The 15,270-nt window shown below is 57.2% G+C and overlaps 1 protein-coding gene across 1 annotated transcript; it reads right to left on the reverse strand.

Annotated features, from left to right (window-relative positions):
• Nucleotides 1–618: 618 nt before the first annotated feature.
• ITGA2B (integrin subunit alpha 2b) lies at nucleotides 619–15,013 on the reverse strand. Its single transcript, XM_054709119.1, has 30 exons — nucleotides 14,820–15,013; nucleotides 12,807–12,928; nucleotides 12,620–12,717; nucleotides 12,342–12,507; nucleotides 11,779–11,828; nucleotides 11,640–11,685; nucleotides 11,432–11,560; nucleotides 11,083–11,130; nucleotides 10,913–10,956; nucleotides 10,711–10,764; nucleotides 10,519–10,571; nucleotides 10,094–10,305; nucleotides 8,133–8,315; nucleotides 7,838–7,883; nucleotides 7,656–7,760; nucleotides 7,518–7,573; nucleotides 7,274–7,425; nucleotides 7,004–7,129; nucleotides 6,589–6,656; nucleotides 6,283–6,430; nucleotides 4,921–5,013; nucleotides 4,584–4,663; nucleotides 4,188–4,268; nucleotides 3,969–4,065; nucleotides 3,721–3,873; nucleotides 3,477–3,602; nucleotides 2,863–2,976; nucleotides 2,182–2,283; nucleotides 1,854–1,970; nucleotides 619–857 (listed from the first exon to the last, which is right to left on the reverse strand). Exons 1-30 carry the CDS (start codon nucleotides 15,005–15,007, stop codon nucleotides 798–800), a joined length of 3,117 nt encoding a protein of 1,038 aa, XP_054565094.1. The 5' UTR covers nucleotides 15,008–15,013; the 3' UTR covers nucleotides 619–797.
• Nucleotides 15,014–15,270: the final 257 nt, after the last annotated feature.

The raw sequence follows: 15,270 nt of genomic DNA on the forward strand, positions 1-15,270 counted from the left end.
AAAATGGGAGTGGGGGAGAACATGTTCTTTTCTTGATGTTTATCTCTTCAAAATCATAAAAAAAATGTTTAAAACTGCCCACCAGGGACCCTGCCTGCCGACTATGCCATCCTCCCACACCTCCATCCCCTCCAGTCTCACCTGGAGGCGCGGCCACCCTTTCTCCCTTGTTCCCCCCTACTTTCCACCCCCTGACACTCCTCAAACACCTCCAACCCCTTCAGTCTCACCCCCATTTTCCACCCCCTGACACTCCTCAAACACCTCCAACCCCTTCAGTCTCACCCCCACTTTCCACCCCCTGACACTCCTCAAACACCTCCAACCCCTTCAGTCTCACCCCCACTTTCCACCCCCTGACACTCCTCAAACACCTCCAACCCCTTCAGTCTCACCCCCACTTTCCACGCCCTGACACTCCTCAAACACCTCCAACCCCTTCAGTCTCACCCCCACTTTCCACCCCCTGACACTCCTCAAAGACAGTAATTTGCAACCTTTGTCCTGATAGATGCCGTCTGCTCACATTTCTAGCAGCCCCAGATCCCCACTCCAAATATCACCTCCCTCTCCTCCCCTAACCCCGAGAAGCAGCAGCACACTGGGGCGGGGGCTCAGCCTCTTTATCTGGCAGCAAGAAAGGAGGTGGCCCAGCTCTGATGGGAGGGGGAAGACATCAGGAGCCTCCATGGCACAGCTCCAAGTAGTGGGTGAGCAGAGCTGGGGGCACTCGGAGAAGAAGGGGCAGAGCAGGTATCACATCCGCCTTCCTGCAGGGCAGAGCCCGGGCTGCCACCTCACTCCTCCTCTTCATCGTCTTCCTCCAGGGGGGGCCGATTCCGCTTGAAGAAGCCGACCTGGGGGCACAGGGCCAGGGCCAGGTTATAGAGATGATCCTTAGGCCCCGAGCAGCACTGGAAGAAGCACTAGCAACCAGCCAGCCCTGAGGTCCTCTCCTGGACCAGCACAAAATATGGACCCCACTGTTGGCACAAAGGAAGGCCTTTCCCCATTTAGGGATAATAGATGTAACAATTTAAAAATGGGTTTTGCTTTTTCTCCCCTGAATTTTTCTTAAATAGTGATGATTGTGTCTCTATATGACTCAGGTGCATGAAGATATATATTTAATTTATTATAAGTCTAAAGTGTGGTTTTCCCTAAAAGCACCATGTGTCCCAGGGCTTGGCACCTGAGTGAGCTTGAGACCAGCCCACTTGTTCTCCAGGCACAGAGGAGAGAGGGACCCGCCAGGGCCTCATAAGGAGCAGGGAGCAGGGAGCAGGGAGCAGGGTCTGGATCAGACCTGACAAAGGGCAGGGAGGAGGCGAGCCCTGTCCCGCACAGCAGCCAGGGAGTTCCTGGAGGCAGGACTCATTCCCCATGACTTCCTCGCAGGGGTGATGGGTCCAAAGGACTTAGAACCCCAGGTGCCACCTCCTCCAGGAGTCTGTCCCTCCCGGGAAGAGGTCCTCTGGAGAAGGACAGCCTAATAACGGAGATGCAGCCCCAGCCAGTTTGGCTCAGTGGATAGAGCGTCGGCCTGTGGACTGAAGGGTCCTGGATTTGATTCCCGTCAAGGACACATGCCCGGGTTGTGGGCTCTATCCCCAGTAGGGGGCGTGCAGGAGGCAGCTGATCAATGATTCTCTCTCATCATTGATGTTTCTATCTCTCCCCTCTCCCTTCCTCTCTGAAATCAATAAAAATATATTTAAAAATAATAATGGAGATGTGCATCAGTTGGGCTCTGGGGTCACCCACTTGGGCCACTGCCTCTCTCTGCCTCCCTGTGAGGGTGGGCAGGGCCAAGTCTGTGCCCACTGGGGACCCTCCCCTCCCTTCATGCTCACCTTCCACATGGCCAGGACCAGGAGTGTGAGCAACAGCAGGCCACTCAGCACGCCTACCAGCACCCACCAGAGGGGGATGTCCCGCTCCTCCAAGGCCCGAAGCAGCTGCGTCTGGACCTGAGGACAAACCGGCGCGTGTCCTCTCACCTGGACACCTGGCTCTCCCCAAACCTCAGACCCGTGGGGTGCGGACACCTAGCCCAGCCATCTGCCAGTCTCACCCTTCAGACCCAGGGAGGCCCCGCCCTCATCCTGCCGGACAGGACACAGGGGATGACCCGTGGGTCCTGCAGGACTCCCCTCCTCGACAACATTCTTCCATACTCACCAGAGCTTCTCCGCTGGGCAGGCCGAGGGCGGGCACGGTGTAGGGAAGGGAGGAGACATTGAACCAAGCCTGCGACTGCAGCACAAATTGATCCAGTGGCCTCTGGATGGGGTGGGGAAGCCATTCACACAGGCCTATTGGTTGCAGGAGTCCCAGCTCCTAACCCCCCCCAACCCCGGGGAGCCTGCCCCTGCCCTAATCTCATCCCCTTCAAAGTAAACCGCTCCCCCGCAAATGAACAAATAATTTTTTAAAATGTATTTTTATTGCTTTTTTACAGAGAGGAAGGGAGAGGGAGAGAGAGTTAGAAACATGGATGAGAGAGAAACATCGATCAACTGCCTCCTGCACACTTCCCACTGGGGATGTGCCCACAACCCAGGTACATGCCCTTGACCGGAATCGAACCTGGGACCTCTCTGTCCGCAGGCCGACGCTCTATCCACTGGGCCAAACCGGTTAGGGTAACAAATAATTTAAAAAAAAAAAGAAAGAAAACAAAGTAAACCTGGTCTTGACTTTCTTCCCTCTCCCCAAAGCCCCGCCTCTCCCCAAAGCTCACTCAGTCCCCGCCCCAGAAGGCCCCGCCCCAGAAGGCCCCGCCCCAGAAGGCCCCGCCCCAGAAGGCCCCGCCCCAGGAGGCCCCGCCCCAGAAGGCCCCGCCCCCAGCGCCATGCCCACCTGGCGGAGGCTGGGCAGCCACAGGAAGGCGTGCACCGTGACCATGGCCCGCTGCCCGCGCTCCATCTCCTGCAGCTCACACTGCACCACAGTGCAGGGCGCCGAGTCGCAGCTCTGCGGGGATGGGTGATTCATTAGCCCCCAGCCCCTCCTGACCTGGCACCCCTCATCCCAAGGACCCAACACAGAGCGGGTGGGGGAAGCGCAGTGTGTGTGCGTGTGTGGGAGGGGCGGTCAGGGGGCTGGGGCCTCCCCTCAGGAAGGGCCTCAGATCCAAACGTCAGACGTTATCTCTAGATGGAGTTGTTCCCACAGCCCCCGAGATCCAGGGAGAGGGCGGGAAGAGGTGGGCCATCAGACAGTGTCCAATACCCAGGACTTTTGACCCCTGCTTTGGCAGGTACTCATTCGTTTGAATGTACTGGGAATCTTGAAAAAATGCTAGTGCCCCCCACCCCGCCCCGCCCCAGACAGAGACCAGCACAAACGGACAGTAGCGGCCAACCAGAGGCCCACATCCCTCTCAGGCCCCTCTGCCTCCCATCCCCCCCCCTCCCCGCCCCCTGGGCTCCAGGGGGAAGAGACCCCATTTGGAGACCGCAGAGCCTGCTCACCACAAGAACTGGATCCTGAAGCCTGGATGGCTGCTTGGATCCTGACAGGAAGGCCTGCCTACGCTCCCGCTTGTGGTGGCCCCGGTAAATGGGGGAAGGAACTGGGGTGGGCATCCCCGAGTCCAGCTGGGGAGGCAAAGAAGCTGTCAGGTCCCACACTCCGCCCGTCTCCCCGGGCTCCCAGAGGAACCCTGGTTGATGGGCTGGGACTCCCCGACCGCTCCTCTTCCACCCAGGCGCTCACCTTGAGGGGGTTGGGAGAGGGCTGTGGGGAGCACTGAAGCCCCCCCTGAAGCTGTATATCCAGGATGTAGAGCAGGTCAGAGGGCTGGGACTGGCCAGGGAGGTGGATGCTGAGGTGGAGGCCGCTGACAGTACTAGGGCCATTGTTGTGGAGCTGGTGAGGGCGGTAGAATATTAGGTGGCTCAGCGCCTAGACTGTAGTTCCGGGGACCCTCCCACCCCAGCCTGGGGCCCAGGGCTCCTCCCTACCTCGTAGGTGTGCTCCACTTTGGGGCCCAAGCTGTCTGAGATGTTCTCCCTGTTGCCTTCTTCTGCCGCCACCACCAGGAAGGCTGGAAAGGAGCTCCTGCAGGGGCCCAAGCTCCCAACGTAAGCTTGATCCCCTGACTTGCTGTGGGAGTCCCCCCAGGACCCCTCGAACCTTGGGACTCTGCCTGCCATCTCCCTTATCCTTCCCAGGCCTCTCACCCTCGAAGCTCCACATGGGCCTCCGCACGGACTGGCACATCCAGCGGCACAATCTCACTGTTTGGATTCTGGCTGTTCTTGCTGGAGGGGAGGGGACGAGGAGAAGCAGGTCAGGGACACCAGCCCAGGGAACATCAGAACTCTCTGGGGGTCAGAACTCTCTGGGGGCGGGGCCCAAATTTCAGAGGGCTCAGGAAGACCTAACTCTTTTTTTTTTTTTTTTTGCCACACAAAGGTTTGACCTGGGAAAGGACTTCTTTCTGGGCTCCAAGACTCAGAAACAAGTCTCTGAGGAACAAAGGGAATAGGAAAGTCTGCAGAGCCGGCAACCCAGAAGACCCTTCTGCATGGAGGTCACCTGAGTGTCTCCGCATCAGGCGCTCCCCAGTCCAGTACCTCCTGATCTGCAGCCAGAAGGACACATGCTCCCCAGCCTCTTCCAGGTTCTCCACACTCACCAACATGGTGATTCCTATCTGAGAGACCGGGAGGGCCAAAGTCACTGCACAAATGCCCACTCTGAACATGGAGTGTGGCCTCCAGTCCTCATCCTCCAAGGTCCCCGTTATTATCTCCGTTTTACTCAGAAGCCCACTCATCCAGGATCGCACAGCCAGGGAGTGTGAGGACCAGGATCCCGGCCCAGGGCTGACCCCAAACCCAGCCACTAAGACCCAGCTGTCTTGGAGGCCCTGGAGGAGGAGACCCAGCGCCCAAGACTCAGCGGCCTCACCCGGACATTCCCCTTCATGGGGTTGCCCAGCTCACACAGCACCACCTTGGTCTCGTTCTCCTTCTTCTGGTTACAGACCAGCCTCTCAAAGCCCTGTCAGTAGGTAGTTTGAAGAAAGAAGATGGTTACAGCGCAGCCCATACATCCTGAAACGCCTTGGAAAGTCTGGGAAAGACTTCTGTGGGAGGGTGGGAGGAGGGCTTCTAGGGGTGGGGACACGAGGGACTGTTACATTCCACTTTATGTATCACTCTAGCACGTTATCATTTTTTATGATTTTTTTGGTAGTAAAAAGCACAAAACGTTACATAGACTGTGATGCCATTGTTATAAACGACCTCAACAAAATAAAAGAAATAAGTGGCTCTGGCCAGGTAGCTCAGTTGGTTAGAGCGTCCTCATGAAACACCAAGGTTTCGGGTTTGATCCCTGGTCAGGGCACATACAAGGATCAACCAATGGCCCTAGCCGGTTTTGCTCAGTGGACGGAGCGTCAGCCTGCAGACTAAAGGGTCCCGGGTTTACTTCAGGTCAAAGGCACATGCCCGGGTTGTAGGCTCAATTCCCAGTAGGGGGCGTGCAGGAGGCAGCCGATCAATGATTCTCATCATTGATGTTTCTATCTCTCTCTTCCTCTTATTATTATTATTAAAAATAATAATAATAAAGATATTTCTTGTTTGTTTTTTTTTAAAGAATCTACCAATGAATGTATAAAAAAGTGGAACAACAAATTGATGTGTCTCTCTCCCTCTCTAAAACAAACAAACAAATAAATGTATGTCTGTCAATGTTGAGAAAAAAGACTAGAAGAAAATCGACCAAATGTTAACAGAGGTTCCTGAGCCTGTTTTTGTTTCTTACTCCTCACTGGAGGACATACATAATTGATTTTAGAGACAGGGGAAGAGAGAGAGAGAGAGAGAGAGAGAGAGATATATATATATATACATATACATAGAGAGAGAGAGAGAGAGAGAGAGAGAGAGACAGAGACAGAGACAGAGAGAGAAACATTGATTGGTTGCCTTCCGTACATGCCCCGACTGGGGATCAAACCTGCAACCTAGGTACGTGCCCTGACGGGGAATCGAACCCACAACCTTTGGTGTACAGGGCGACGCTCCAACCAACGGAGCCACACTGGCCAGGGCTTCCTGAGCCATTTTGACTTGGGTTTTATAATAAAGTTCTTGAATTTTGGACCATTGGCAAGTATTCCTCTTCTAAGTAAAAAAAAACAAAATTAAAAGATCACAGCTCTTACAGCAAAGCATGAGAAGTGGGGGCTCTCAGGGTGGGGAAGGCCTATACCTCCCAGGTCCCAGTAATCTCCCGGGGGGGGGGGGGGCGGGCCCTCACCTGGACGTTGCTGACGGCCCGCATGTAGTGGGCGCCTTGGGGCAGGTGCACGGCCAGCTCAGCCTCATAGGCCCCTTCCCCCTCGTTGGCTGCATCCATCTTTAGCTCCAACACATTATCGGCTCCAATTAGGAGCGGGGCGCCCTTCCTGGGGGGGCGGGGAAAGGAGTAAGAGGCTGTGTCCAGGCCTAGGGTCTGGGAGGAGGAGGGGGGCGAGGACAGCGTATTGGTGTATGACACCCCAGGTGGGGAGGAGGTGTTATCGGCGAGCGGGCCAGGGGAGGGTACAGGGGGAGGTCTCCTCACACGCTGGCGGCGAGCTGAAGCTGGGGCACACACAGGTCATCTTCCCCACAGTCCAGGATGATGCGGGTCTACAGGGGGCACATCCGGGTATGTGGGTAAGTTGGGGGCAGGTGAAGTTAGGGAACTAGAAGATCTGAGAATGAAGGAGTGTGGAGATGACATCAGGGCTTTGGGACAATGTCATGGTTTAGCTGGTGACACCAGGGTTTATATCAAGAGTTTTGAGGTGACATCAACCCTTGGGGTTTAGGGGACATTGAAGTTTTGGGGTTTTCATTAGGGTTTAGAATGACATTAGAGATTAGAGGTGACATCAAGGTTTTGGGGTTCATATTACAACTTGGACACTAACCCTAACCCTGACTGTCTGGCAGGGGCCCTTCACCTCCCTGGCCTGTCCCTGCCCCCCCATCACCTGCTCCTGGACATGGGTGTCTCCATGCAGCACAAGAGCAGGCGCTAGTCCATCCTTCTCAGGCTGCAGGGATACATTGACGCTGAGCACAATGGGGCTCAGCTTGTCCCGGAAGTCGGCCTCGTCCTAGGGAGGGGACAAGAATCAGGCCATCTTGCTACCGTGTTCCCTACCACTGACCACCCCCGGACCCACAGCGCCCAGCCCATACCCCAGGGCTGGATGAACAAGCTTGCACACCCAGCCCGGCCCATCCCCAGCCCGGCGTACCCGGAGGAAGGCCGTGGTGGTGTGGCAGATGGGGCTGTGCCTCCCCCCCAGGTCGAGGTGCAGGGTGGTGCCCGCCTGTTGAGAGTCCAGCAGTAGCACCCTCCGGCCCTGGCGGGGCTTCTGCCGGTCCAGCTGCAGCTCGGCAGTTAGGCCTGACGGGGCCAGCAGGGAGGGTCAAGGTCGCCCTGGCCAGCCTCCAGGGGAGCCCAGGCCGCCTCCCTCCTGTGCCCACCCTGCCACTCACGCAGCTTCGGAGGAACGTTGTGTCCAGTGGCTCCTACACACACCTGGATGTTAAAGCTGCAAAGACGTGAGTGGGGCTCAGGGGTTAGGGCCCCTGAGGTCCCAGATCCTGCCTGGCCCATGCCCTCCGTCTCCTCACCAGCTCACGGGTGTCGTGGTCTTGGGCAGGACACAGTCCTTCACAGCAGGATTCAGCGAACCTTGTACCAGCAGCTGGACAGTGGCCATCACCACCGGCTGAGCTCTGGTGGGATGGGGTAGGCTTGCGATTGTGGCCCTTCCTGACTTCCTCCCCACCCCACCCCTGGAGTCAGTGCTCACCTGTACACAGCCACCTTGTCAGCCCCGTATGCTCCCACCAATAGGTCTGTAGATGTTGGAAAGAGGTCAGAATTGGTAATCGGAGAGGGCGTGAAGTCCCCATCTTCCCAGGGGTTCCCAAACCACTTCCCCCATTGGAGGTTTGACCTGGCCCTCCCTGGCATCTCAGCCCCACAGACGGGACTGAGCTCTCAGTGGGGCACCGGGTCAGGCCCAGGCCCCTGGCTGTGTCTCCTAGCATCTCCAGCTAATGCTCAAGGGCCCTGTTTGTTTAGCTGGAGGCAGTCCCGGGCACCTGGGTATCCATTGTCATCGATGTCTGTGGCACCTCGCAGGGAGAAGCCGAAGCCAGAGCCCGTGGAGAAGGGGCTGTCCAGGACCTGGGAGGGGCGTGAGCTAAGCCCCTCACTCTGACCCAGGAACACCTGCACTTGGCCCCGACCACTGGGACCCCCGTAGGGGGCGGCCACGGCAACATCTGGAAGGAACAACAGAGAGTGGCTGTTTGCTTTCCAATCTCTCCAGGTGGCCCCGTAAACTTTCAGGAGCTCTTACTCTGGGCAGACCCCAGGGGACCAGGAGAGAGATACAAAGATCTGGGTCAAGAAGGCAGGTGTTGCCCTAACCGGTTTGGCTCAGTGGGTAGAGCGTCGGCCTGTGGACTCAAGAGTCCCAGGTTCGATTCCGGTCAAGAGCATGTACCTTGGTTGCGGGCACATCCCCAGTAGGGGGTGTGCAGGAGGCAGCTGATCGATGTTACTCTCTCATCGATGTTTTTAACTCTCTCTCCCTCTCCCTTCCTCACTGTTAAAAATAAATAAAATAATATTTTTAAAAAATCTTTATTGATTTTTCCGATCAAGTTACCCAGACTTTACCTAAATCAACCACTCTGACCACAGTTGAGTCCCCAGGCCCTGGGCCTCCACGCTCTCCGGATCTTTGGCTTCCTCATCTCTTCACTTATTTCCTGACCATATCCTCAGCCATCTTGCCCCATTGCCAGTTTCGGGCAAGCCTGGCCAGACCCCCACCAGAGCAGGGCACAAGGAATTGAATTCCTGATCTCCAGTCTTCACTAGGGACTGCCCAGCAGTCAGGCAAGGTGGGGTGGAGGGAGGTCTGCTCAGCTTTTTCTCCCAGTTTGCTCAGCACCTACTTCAAACATGCTCTATTCTGTCAAGCTCCCAGCCCCCTACTTCCTTCGTAAAGAGAAGCAGCCCAACTGTGGTGCTATAATTCCACACGCACTTTCCAACCCCTCCAATCTGACCTTGGAATAGCTGTCCCTCCTTTACCCTGCTGCTGGGCTTAGCATCCCACCCGCAGCCCCCAGGCGTTAAAGGGACCCTCTCCAGCTCACTCTTCCATCCCTCCGTTTCCCCACAGATCATTTTCCTTTACATTCAACGTACTCCATCCATATTCTTTGAAATTAAAATAGTCGTCCCTTGACCCTCCTCTCCTTTCAGTAATCGTTTTTTTTCTCTTTCACAAACTGGTTGAAAGAGCTGTTTGCACTGGCTGCCTCCAGTTCTTCATTTCCATCCATATGTTGCCCCATGGCGTTTGGTTTCTGTCCCTACCCAGCCCTGAATCAGTTCTCGTCGCTGTCGTCAATGACCTTCTTGTTAAAGACCATGGATACTTCTCCAGCCCCATCTAACTGCACCTTTCAGAAACATCTGGAGCCTTTGACCTCCTTCCTTCTGCTTAGAGGACGCTCTTCCTTTGCGTTTTGGGCCATCAGATCTCATTTTCTCTCCTTCCCTCTGGACAGTCCTCTGTCTCCTTTCCAGACTCACTTCCTCTGGGAGTCCCCTACATGCTCTTGCTTCCCAGGGCTCTGTCCTGGGCCTCTCCTCACTTCACAGGCTCCCAGAACCGGCCCGCCCCCCCGCCCAGCGCCCCAATTTCCCACTCAGACCTCTCTGGTGGAAGTGGGGAAGCTACACTCACCTGTTCTCGGATATGTCTGCCTAATGTGGGCAAGTCCTTCAGGGTCAAACAGGTCCAGAGATGAGCTGCTGACACCCTCCCATATCACCTCCCCAGATCTGCTGCCTAGCCTGAGTTCCAGGCAGTGAAGGACCCCCCCCCGCCCCGCCCCCAACTCCTTTGCCTGGACTAATGCGAACAAACCCGAATTGGTTTGCTTTAAGCTCTCCCTGGCTCCTGCGGCCTTCAGGACCAACCCATGGACTTGACTGTGGCTGTTAAGCCCTGGGCAGCAGTGGGGTCCCTCTCCTCTCTTACCATTGTAGCCATCCCGGTTGAGGTCGCCCAGAGGCGCGATGGCTGAGCCAAATCGCCCATAGAGCTGGGTGCCTGTCAGAAGGAGGCTGGGGGTGCCCAGCGCGTGGGAGCCCCGAGGCTGCAGGAACAAGTACACACGCCCCACCTCGGCCAGCTTGCGGTCAGCGCGGCTGTCCATGTACAGTGGCGCGCCCACCAGCAGGTCGTGCCTCCTGCGGGACAGGCGCGCGGTTACGTGGGGGTGGGGTGGGGGTGGGGGTGGCTAGGGGATGCTCAGGGCCAGAGCCACATGTCCTCCTCCCGCGCCCTCCCGCTCCCCTGGGCGGTCGCCAGGAGTGAGGGCTAGTAGAGGAGGAGACCTAGGGCGGTTCACGACTCTGGTAACTGGGGACTCAGCTGGGTAGGGTTGGGGTGCCCCTCCTCACCCGTCCCCGTTGACGTCAGTGACGGCCACCGAGTGCCCGAAATACGAAGCCACCTGCAGGAAAACAAGGCGCACCTTAATTCCCGCCCCCAGGCCCCCCACCCCCTCCCTTAGTCATCGCCCCCTCACCCCGCGGAATATCCTAGGGTCCCACGCCCCTGCTTCGGGCACCCCATCCGGAAGCGGCCCGCACCTGCTCTCCATGCACTCGGTGCAGCGTCCGGTAGTTCCCGCGCAGAATTTCCACCTGCGCAGACCACGCCCGTGAGGGCGCCGTTCTCCCCAGGGCAGCCTCCCGCTCCGGGTGAAAGGGCAGAGGTTGGGGGGGGAGGGTCAGGTTTAGGAGCAGGGTCAGGGGCTTCGGGAGGCCGAGTGGCGGGGCAGGGGGCACTCACGGCTCCCAGGGTCGAGCTCCAGGTGGGGGCGCCGAAGACATACTCTGGGGAGAGCCGGCCGGGCCAGTGAGGAGTTGGACCCGCCCTGCCTCCCGCCCACCACTTCCCCCCGGGGGGGTCTCGGTGCGGGCTGGGCTCCCCACCCCCTGCCCCATGTAGGGGTTTCTTGCCTGTCGTGTTGAGGTCCCCGTCGAACTCGCCGACGGCCACCGAATACCCTGAAGACACAAAGCGAATTAGCGTTTCTGCGAGGGCGGAGCGGGGAGGGCGGAGGAGGAAGGCGGAGGCGGCTCGGGCCGCACGGGGTAAAGCCCGCTTTGTGTACACGGCGACCCGGAGGCCATGAGGCCAAGACCTGGGGAGGCCGGGGAGCGTGTGGGAGCCGGGCGGTCTGCGGGGGGCGGGGAGCTGCGGGAGCAGAGGGTGGAGCCGCCTTGGGCGCGGGGGCCGGCATGGGGGCGCGCTCCCGCGGGGGCGGGGATGGGCGGTGGGAAGCCTCGAGGCGGGGGGCAGGGTTACCCCGGTAGCCGTCGAAGTACTCTGGATTGCTGGAGTCGAAGGTGAGCCTTTGGGTGCTCACGTGCCACAAGAGGGTGCCCGGGCGGTAACTCCTGAAGATATCTGCTATTGGAACCCGCGCCAGGAGGCCTGGGGAGCGAGAGGCAGGGGGTGTGAACTTCCGGGGTCTCCCCAGGCCGAGAGAGAGAGAGGGGGGGGGGGCACATACCTAAGAAATAAAAGCCGCCGGGGGCCCCAAGCACCAGCTCTCCAGCCTGGAAAGGAAGCGGTGGAGGTGAGTGTGGAGGTGAGAGGGGCCCCGTTTGGGCGCCGCCCCTCACCACCCTCACCACGGGCTCGCTCCTCGCCTGAGTGACAGCGGCGCTGAAGCCCGCTTCGCAGTAGCGCTTGTCTTCCCCTGGAGGGGCAAGGAGGGGGGTCAGCCCGGGGCCGGGGAGGGCCGGCCAGGGGCGGTGTGTGTGGGGGAGGGCCGGCCAGGGGCGGGGGGGGAGGGAGGGCCGGCCAGGGGCGGGTGGTGAAGCTGCACTGGCCCTAGCGGGTAGCTCAGTGGGTTAGAGCATCCTCCCCATTCGCCAAGATTTCCGGTTGGAGCCCCGTCAGGGCACACACAAGAATCAACCAATGAATGCATAACTAAGTGGAACAGCACACCATGATGGTCTCCCTGTCTTTAAAATCAATAAAAAAACAAAAAGTAAAAGCGTGCACTGAACCTGGGGCAGGGCGGGGCCACGGGGCAATAAGGGGCGTGGCCTTGGATCTGCAGGTAGCGGGGTGGGGGTGGAAGGCGTTGCTCGGAGCTGGGCAGTGCGGCGGGCCAGGCCCGCGGGTGCGGGGAGAAGGTTCGGGAATCAGGGCTGGGCTAAGTGGCCGGGACTTGGGCGGAGCCCCCATGGAGAGCGGAGCTCACAAAAATTTTGTTGCGTGTGAACCCGGCTCATGGTGTTGTCCCGACACGGCGAGAACTCGGCGCGGCCGGCGTTCTGGAGCTGAGCCACGAAGCAGCCCCCCACGGGCGTCTTCTCAGCCTCCTCCGTCTTTTCTAGGACGTTCCAGTGCTGCCAGGGGGCGCAGGCCTGGGGCAGGGCCACGGGAGAGTGGGACAGAGGCGGGACGCAGGCTTCCACGCCCCTCCCCCAACACGTCCCTGCCCCCGACTTCTCCGGGGTCCCGTCCCGCGTGGCCCACCACAATGTTGTCGCTCCAGCTGACCACCGATGCCCCTAGTCCTTGCCGGGCCTTGAAGGTTTGGAAAGTCTGGGAGCCTACTTTTCGGGTCTCATCGTCTGGAGGGCACAAGAAGGGATGGGGCGTTGAAGCCCGGCTGCCCGCGCTCCCTCTAGCTCCTCCCTCCCCCTCCCTGCCTGGGACTCACTAAGGTCGAAGGGCAGAGGAGAGCACTGGCCGCCCTCGGCCCTCCAGGGGCACAGGAACACGCCGCCAGTCTCCTCTTGACTGCGGCCCTGGATCCGCGGGGCGCCCACCACGATGGCCACGCTGTATGGGAAAGCTGCGTGAGCACGGAGCGCATTCCGGGGTACCCCTTGTCCCAGTGCCCGCGCAGGAAGCACTACCCTGAAGGGGGACACTGGATCACATTTCCTTAAAGAAATTTCACAGGCCATAGAGGCAATCTTTTCATTTTATGGTCCATGAAATCAACTCCCAGAGGGTAAATGACATGCGCCCCCCCCACACACACACACCCCAAACCCAGAGTTAAGGGGAAAGCTGGAACTATAACCGTTTGATTTGGTATGAATACAAGGGGTTTGATACCCTTGCTGAAAAAGATATCCTAAGCTCTGTATCCTCCAAATCCCCCCTCCCCCCCCAGAAAAAAGCCAGAGGGGTTTATATGAGTCTTAGAACCTTAAACTGTTACCAGATGCCTTTTTGAGAGCTAGGGTTTGTTTGTTTGTTAATCCTCACCTGAGGATATATTTCCATTGATTTTTAGAGAGCGTGCAAGGGAGGGGGAGAGACACACACAGAGAAACATTGATGTGAGAGATACACTTCAACTGATTGATTACCTTCCACCAGGGCCTGGGATGGAGCCTGCAACCCAAGGTACCTGCCCTTGACCTGAATTGAAGGTCAAGGGAAGCTAGTGGGCATCTCTTAAAATATATTTTATTAATTTTTTTACAGAGAGGAAGGGAAAGAGATAGAGTCAGAAACATCGATGAGAAACATCGATCAGCCGCCTCCTGCACACCTCCTACTGGGGATGTGCCCGCAACCAAGGTACATGCCCTTGACCGGAATATCGAACCGGCGGTACGATGCTGATATTGCTGAGGACCCTAGTAGATCTAGGTTCAAACCACAGCTCTGCCATATGAAAATTGGGGACAATACCAACCAATCAATGCTGCTAGGAGAAGTAAATGAAGTAAATGTACGAGGGCTTCAGCATGGTACCAGCCAAATAACTCATAACGACTGCTCAAAAAATATGCTGAATAATGAGGGATGTTTGTTAAGTAGTGCCCATGAGACCACTATCTGGATAGAAGGGGAAAAGCAAAAGTGGCTAGAGGAAGGAGTTAGGTTGAGATTCAAGCCCCATGGCAGCCTGGGCCACACAAATACCCTGGGAGTTCTGGTACTAGGACCCTTCAGAACTCTTCCCAGTTGAGGTGAAAGGGTTGGACCCTTACACCTCTCTTTCACCTCTCACCTCCCTCCATATTCCTCATTGATCAGTCATTAGTTGCAGGTCACATTGGGAAGGGGACTTGACTTTGGGGGAGGTAGCTCTCTTCAGCAGAGGAAATTCACCAAGGGGCTGATACTTGAATGCTGTCTGCCATTGCCACTCCCCACAGCTGGGTCGCAGTGTCCACCACAGTAAGGCACTAGCTCAGGGTAGTTATTATAAAGAGGAGGAACCAGGACTCTGATCTTGGCAATCTCATCTCACAGCCTGATTAATCCCAAGCACATTATTCTATTGCTTCTTTTCAAAGGTCTATAATGTTTATGGGGATGAGGGAAATGGAGTAGAAAAACAAGGTGAGTAGGTCATTTTACAGTTCTGCAAGTCATTTTAAGACATGCGCACTCCTCTCTGTATTTTGAGGGGATGACAGTGGAGTGGGTCCTACAACTGACCCTTGGAGGATAAAACAAGGTATCAACTTTTGTTTCGCCTTTGCTTTTGCTGTAGTTTCAGTGTCTAACTCCTCTTTGGTGCCCTCTTCTGACACCCTCACCTGAGCAGGTTCCTCCCCAGTATTCCTAACAAGGACTCAGCCCAAACAGACCCTAGAAGTCACTTTGCCCAACCTCTATCACAAATGGGGAACTTGAGGTCCACAGAAGCAGTAATGGTGGGAGAATCTTTCTCTCTCCCAACACCCAAACTCCCCCCAGGGCTTACCTCCCATGGTTGTCCTTGTAGAAGTCCAGTGAAAACCCAAAGTGGCTGCCATTGGGGCCTGTGTAGAAGGTGAGCCGCACTGGGTCCAGGTTCAAGGCCCAGGCTGGAGGGGCAGCACCGGGTCCCAAGAGCATCTGCACCCACTCCAGAAGCCAGAGGGCACGAAGTGGACACAAAGCTCTGGCCATCTTCCTTCTCCCACAACCTTCTTGGAAGGAATGGACTAACTCCTTCCTCTTCCTTTCAGTTTCCACCACAGGAAGTCTTTTCTTATCAAACTTACTGAACAGGGCTGCTGGCCCTGGACCCATTTGGTTTCTAGGATTGCCAGGAAGGGAAGGGGGTGAGGCCACCCTGGGGGTGGATGCTGATGGCTGAAAGCCATGACTCCTCCCTTTTCCTGAGCGTAGTTTATCACGAAGTCTTGTTGGTTCTGCCTCTCAACTATGTC

This window comes from Eptesicus fuscus, chromosome 20, assembly GCF_027574615.1.
Source record: "Eptesicus fuscus isolate TK198812 chromosome 20, DD_ASM_mEF_20220401, whole genome shotgun sequence".
Taxonomy (NCBI): domain Eukaryota; kingdom Metazoa; phylum Chordata; class Mammalia; order Chiroptera; family Vespertilionidae; genus Eptesicus; species Eptesicus fuscus.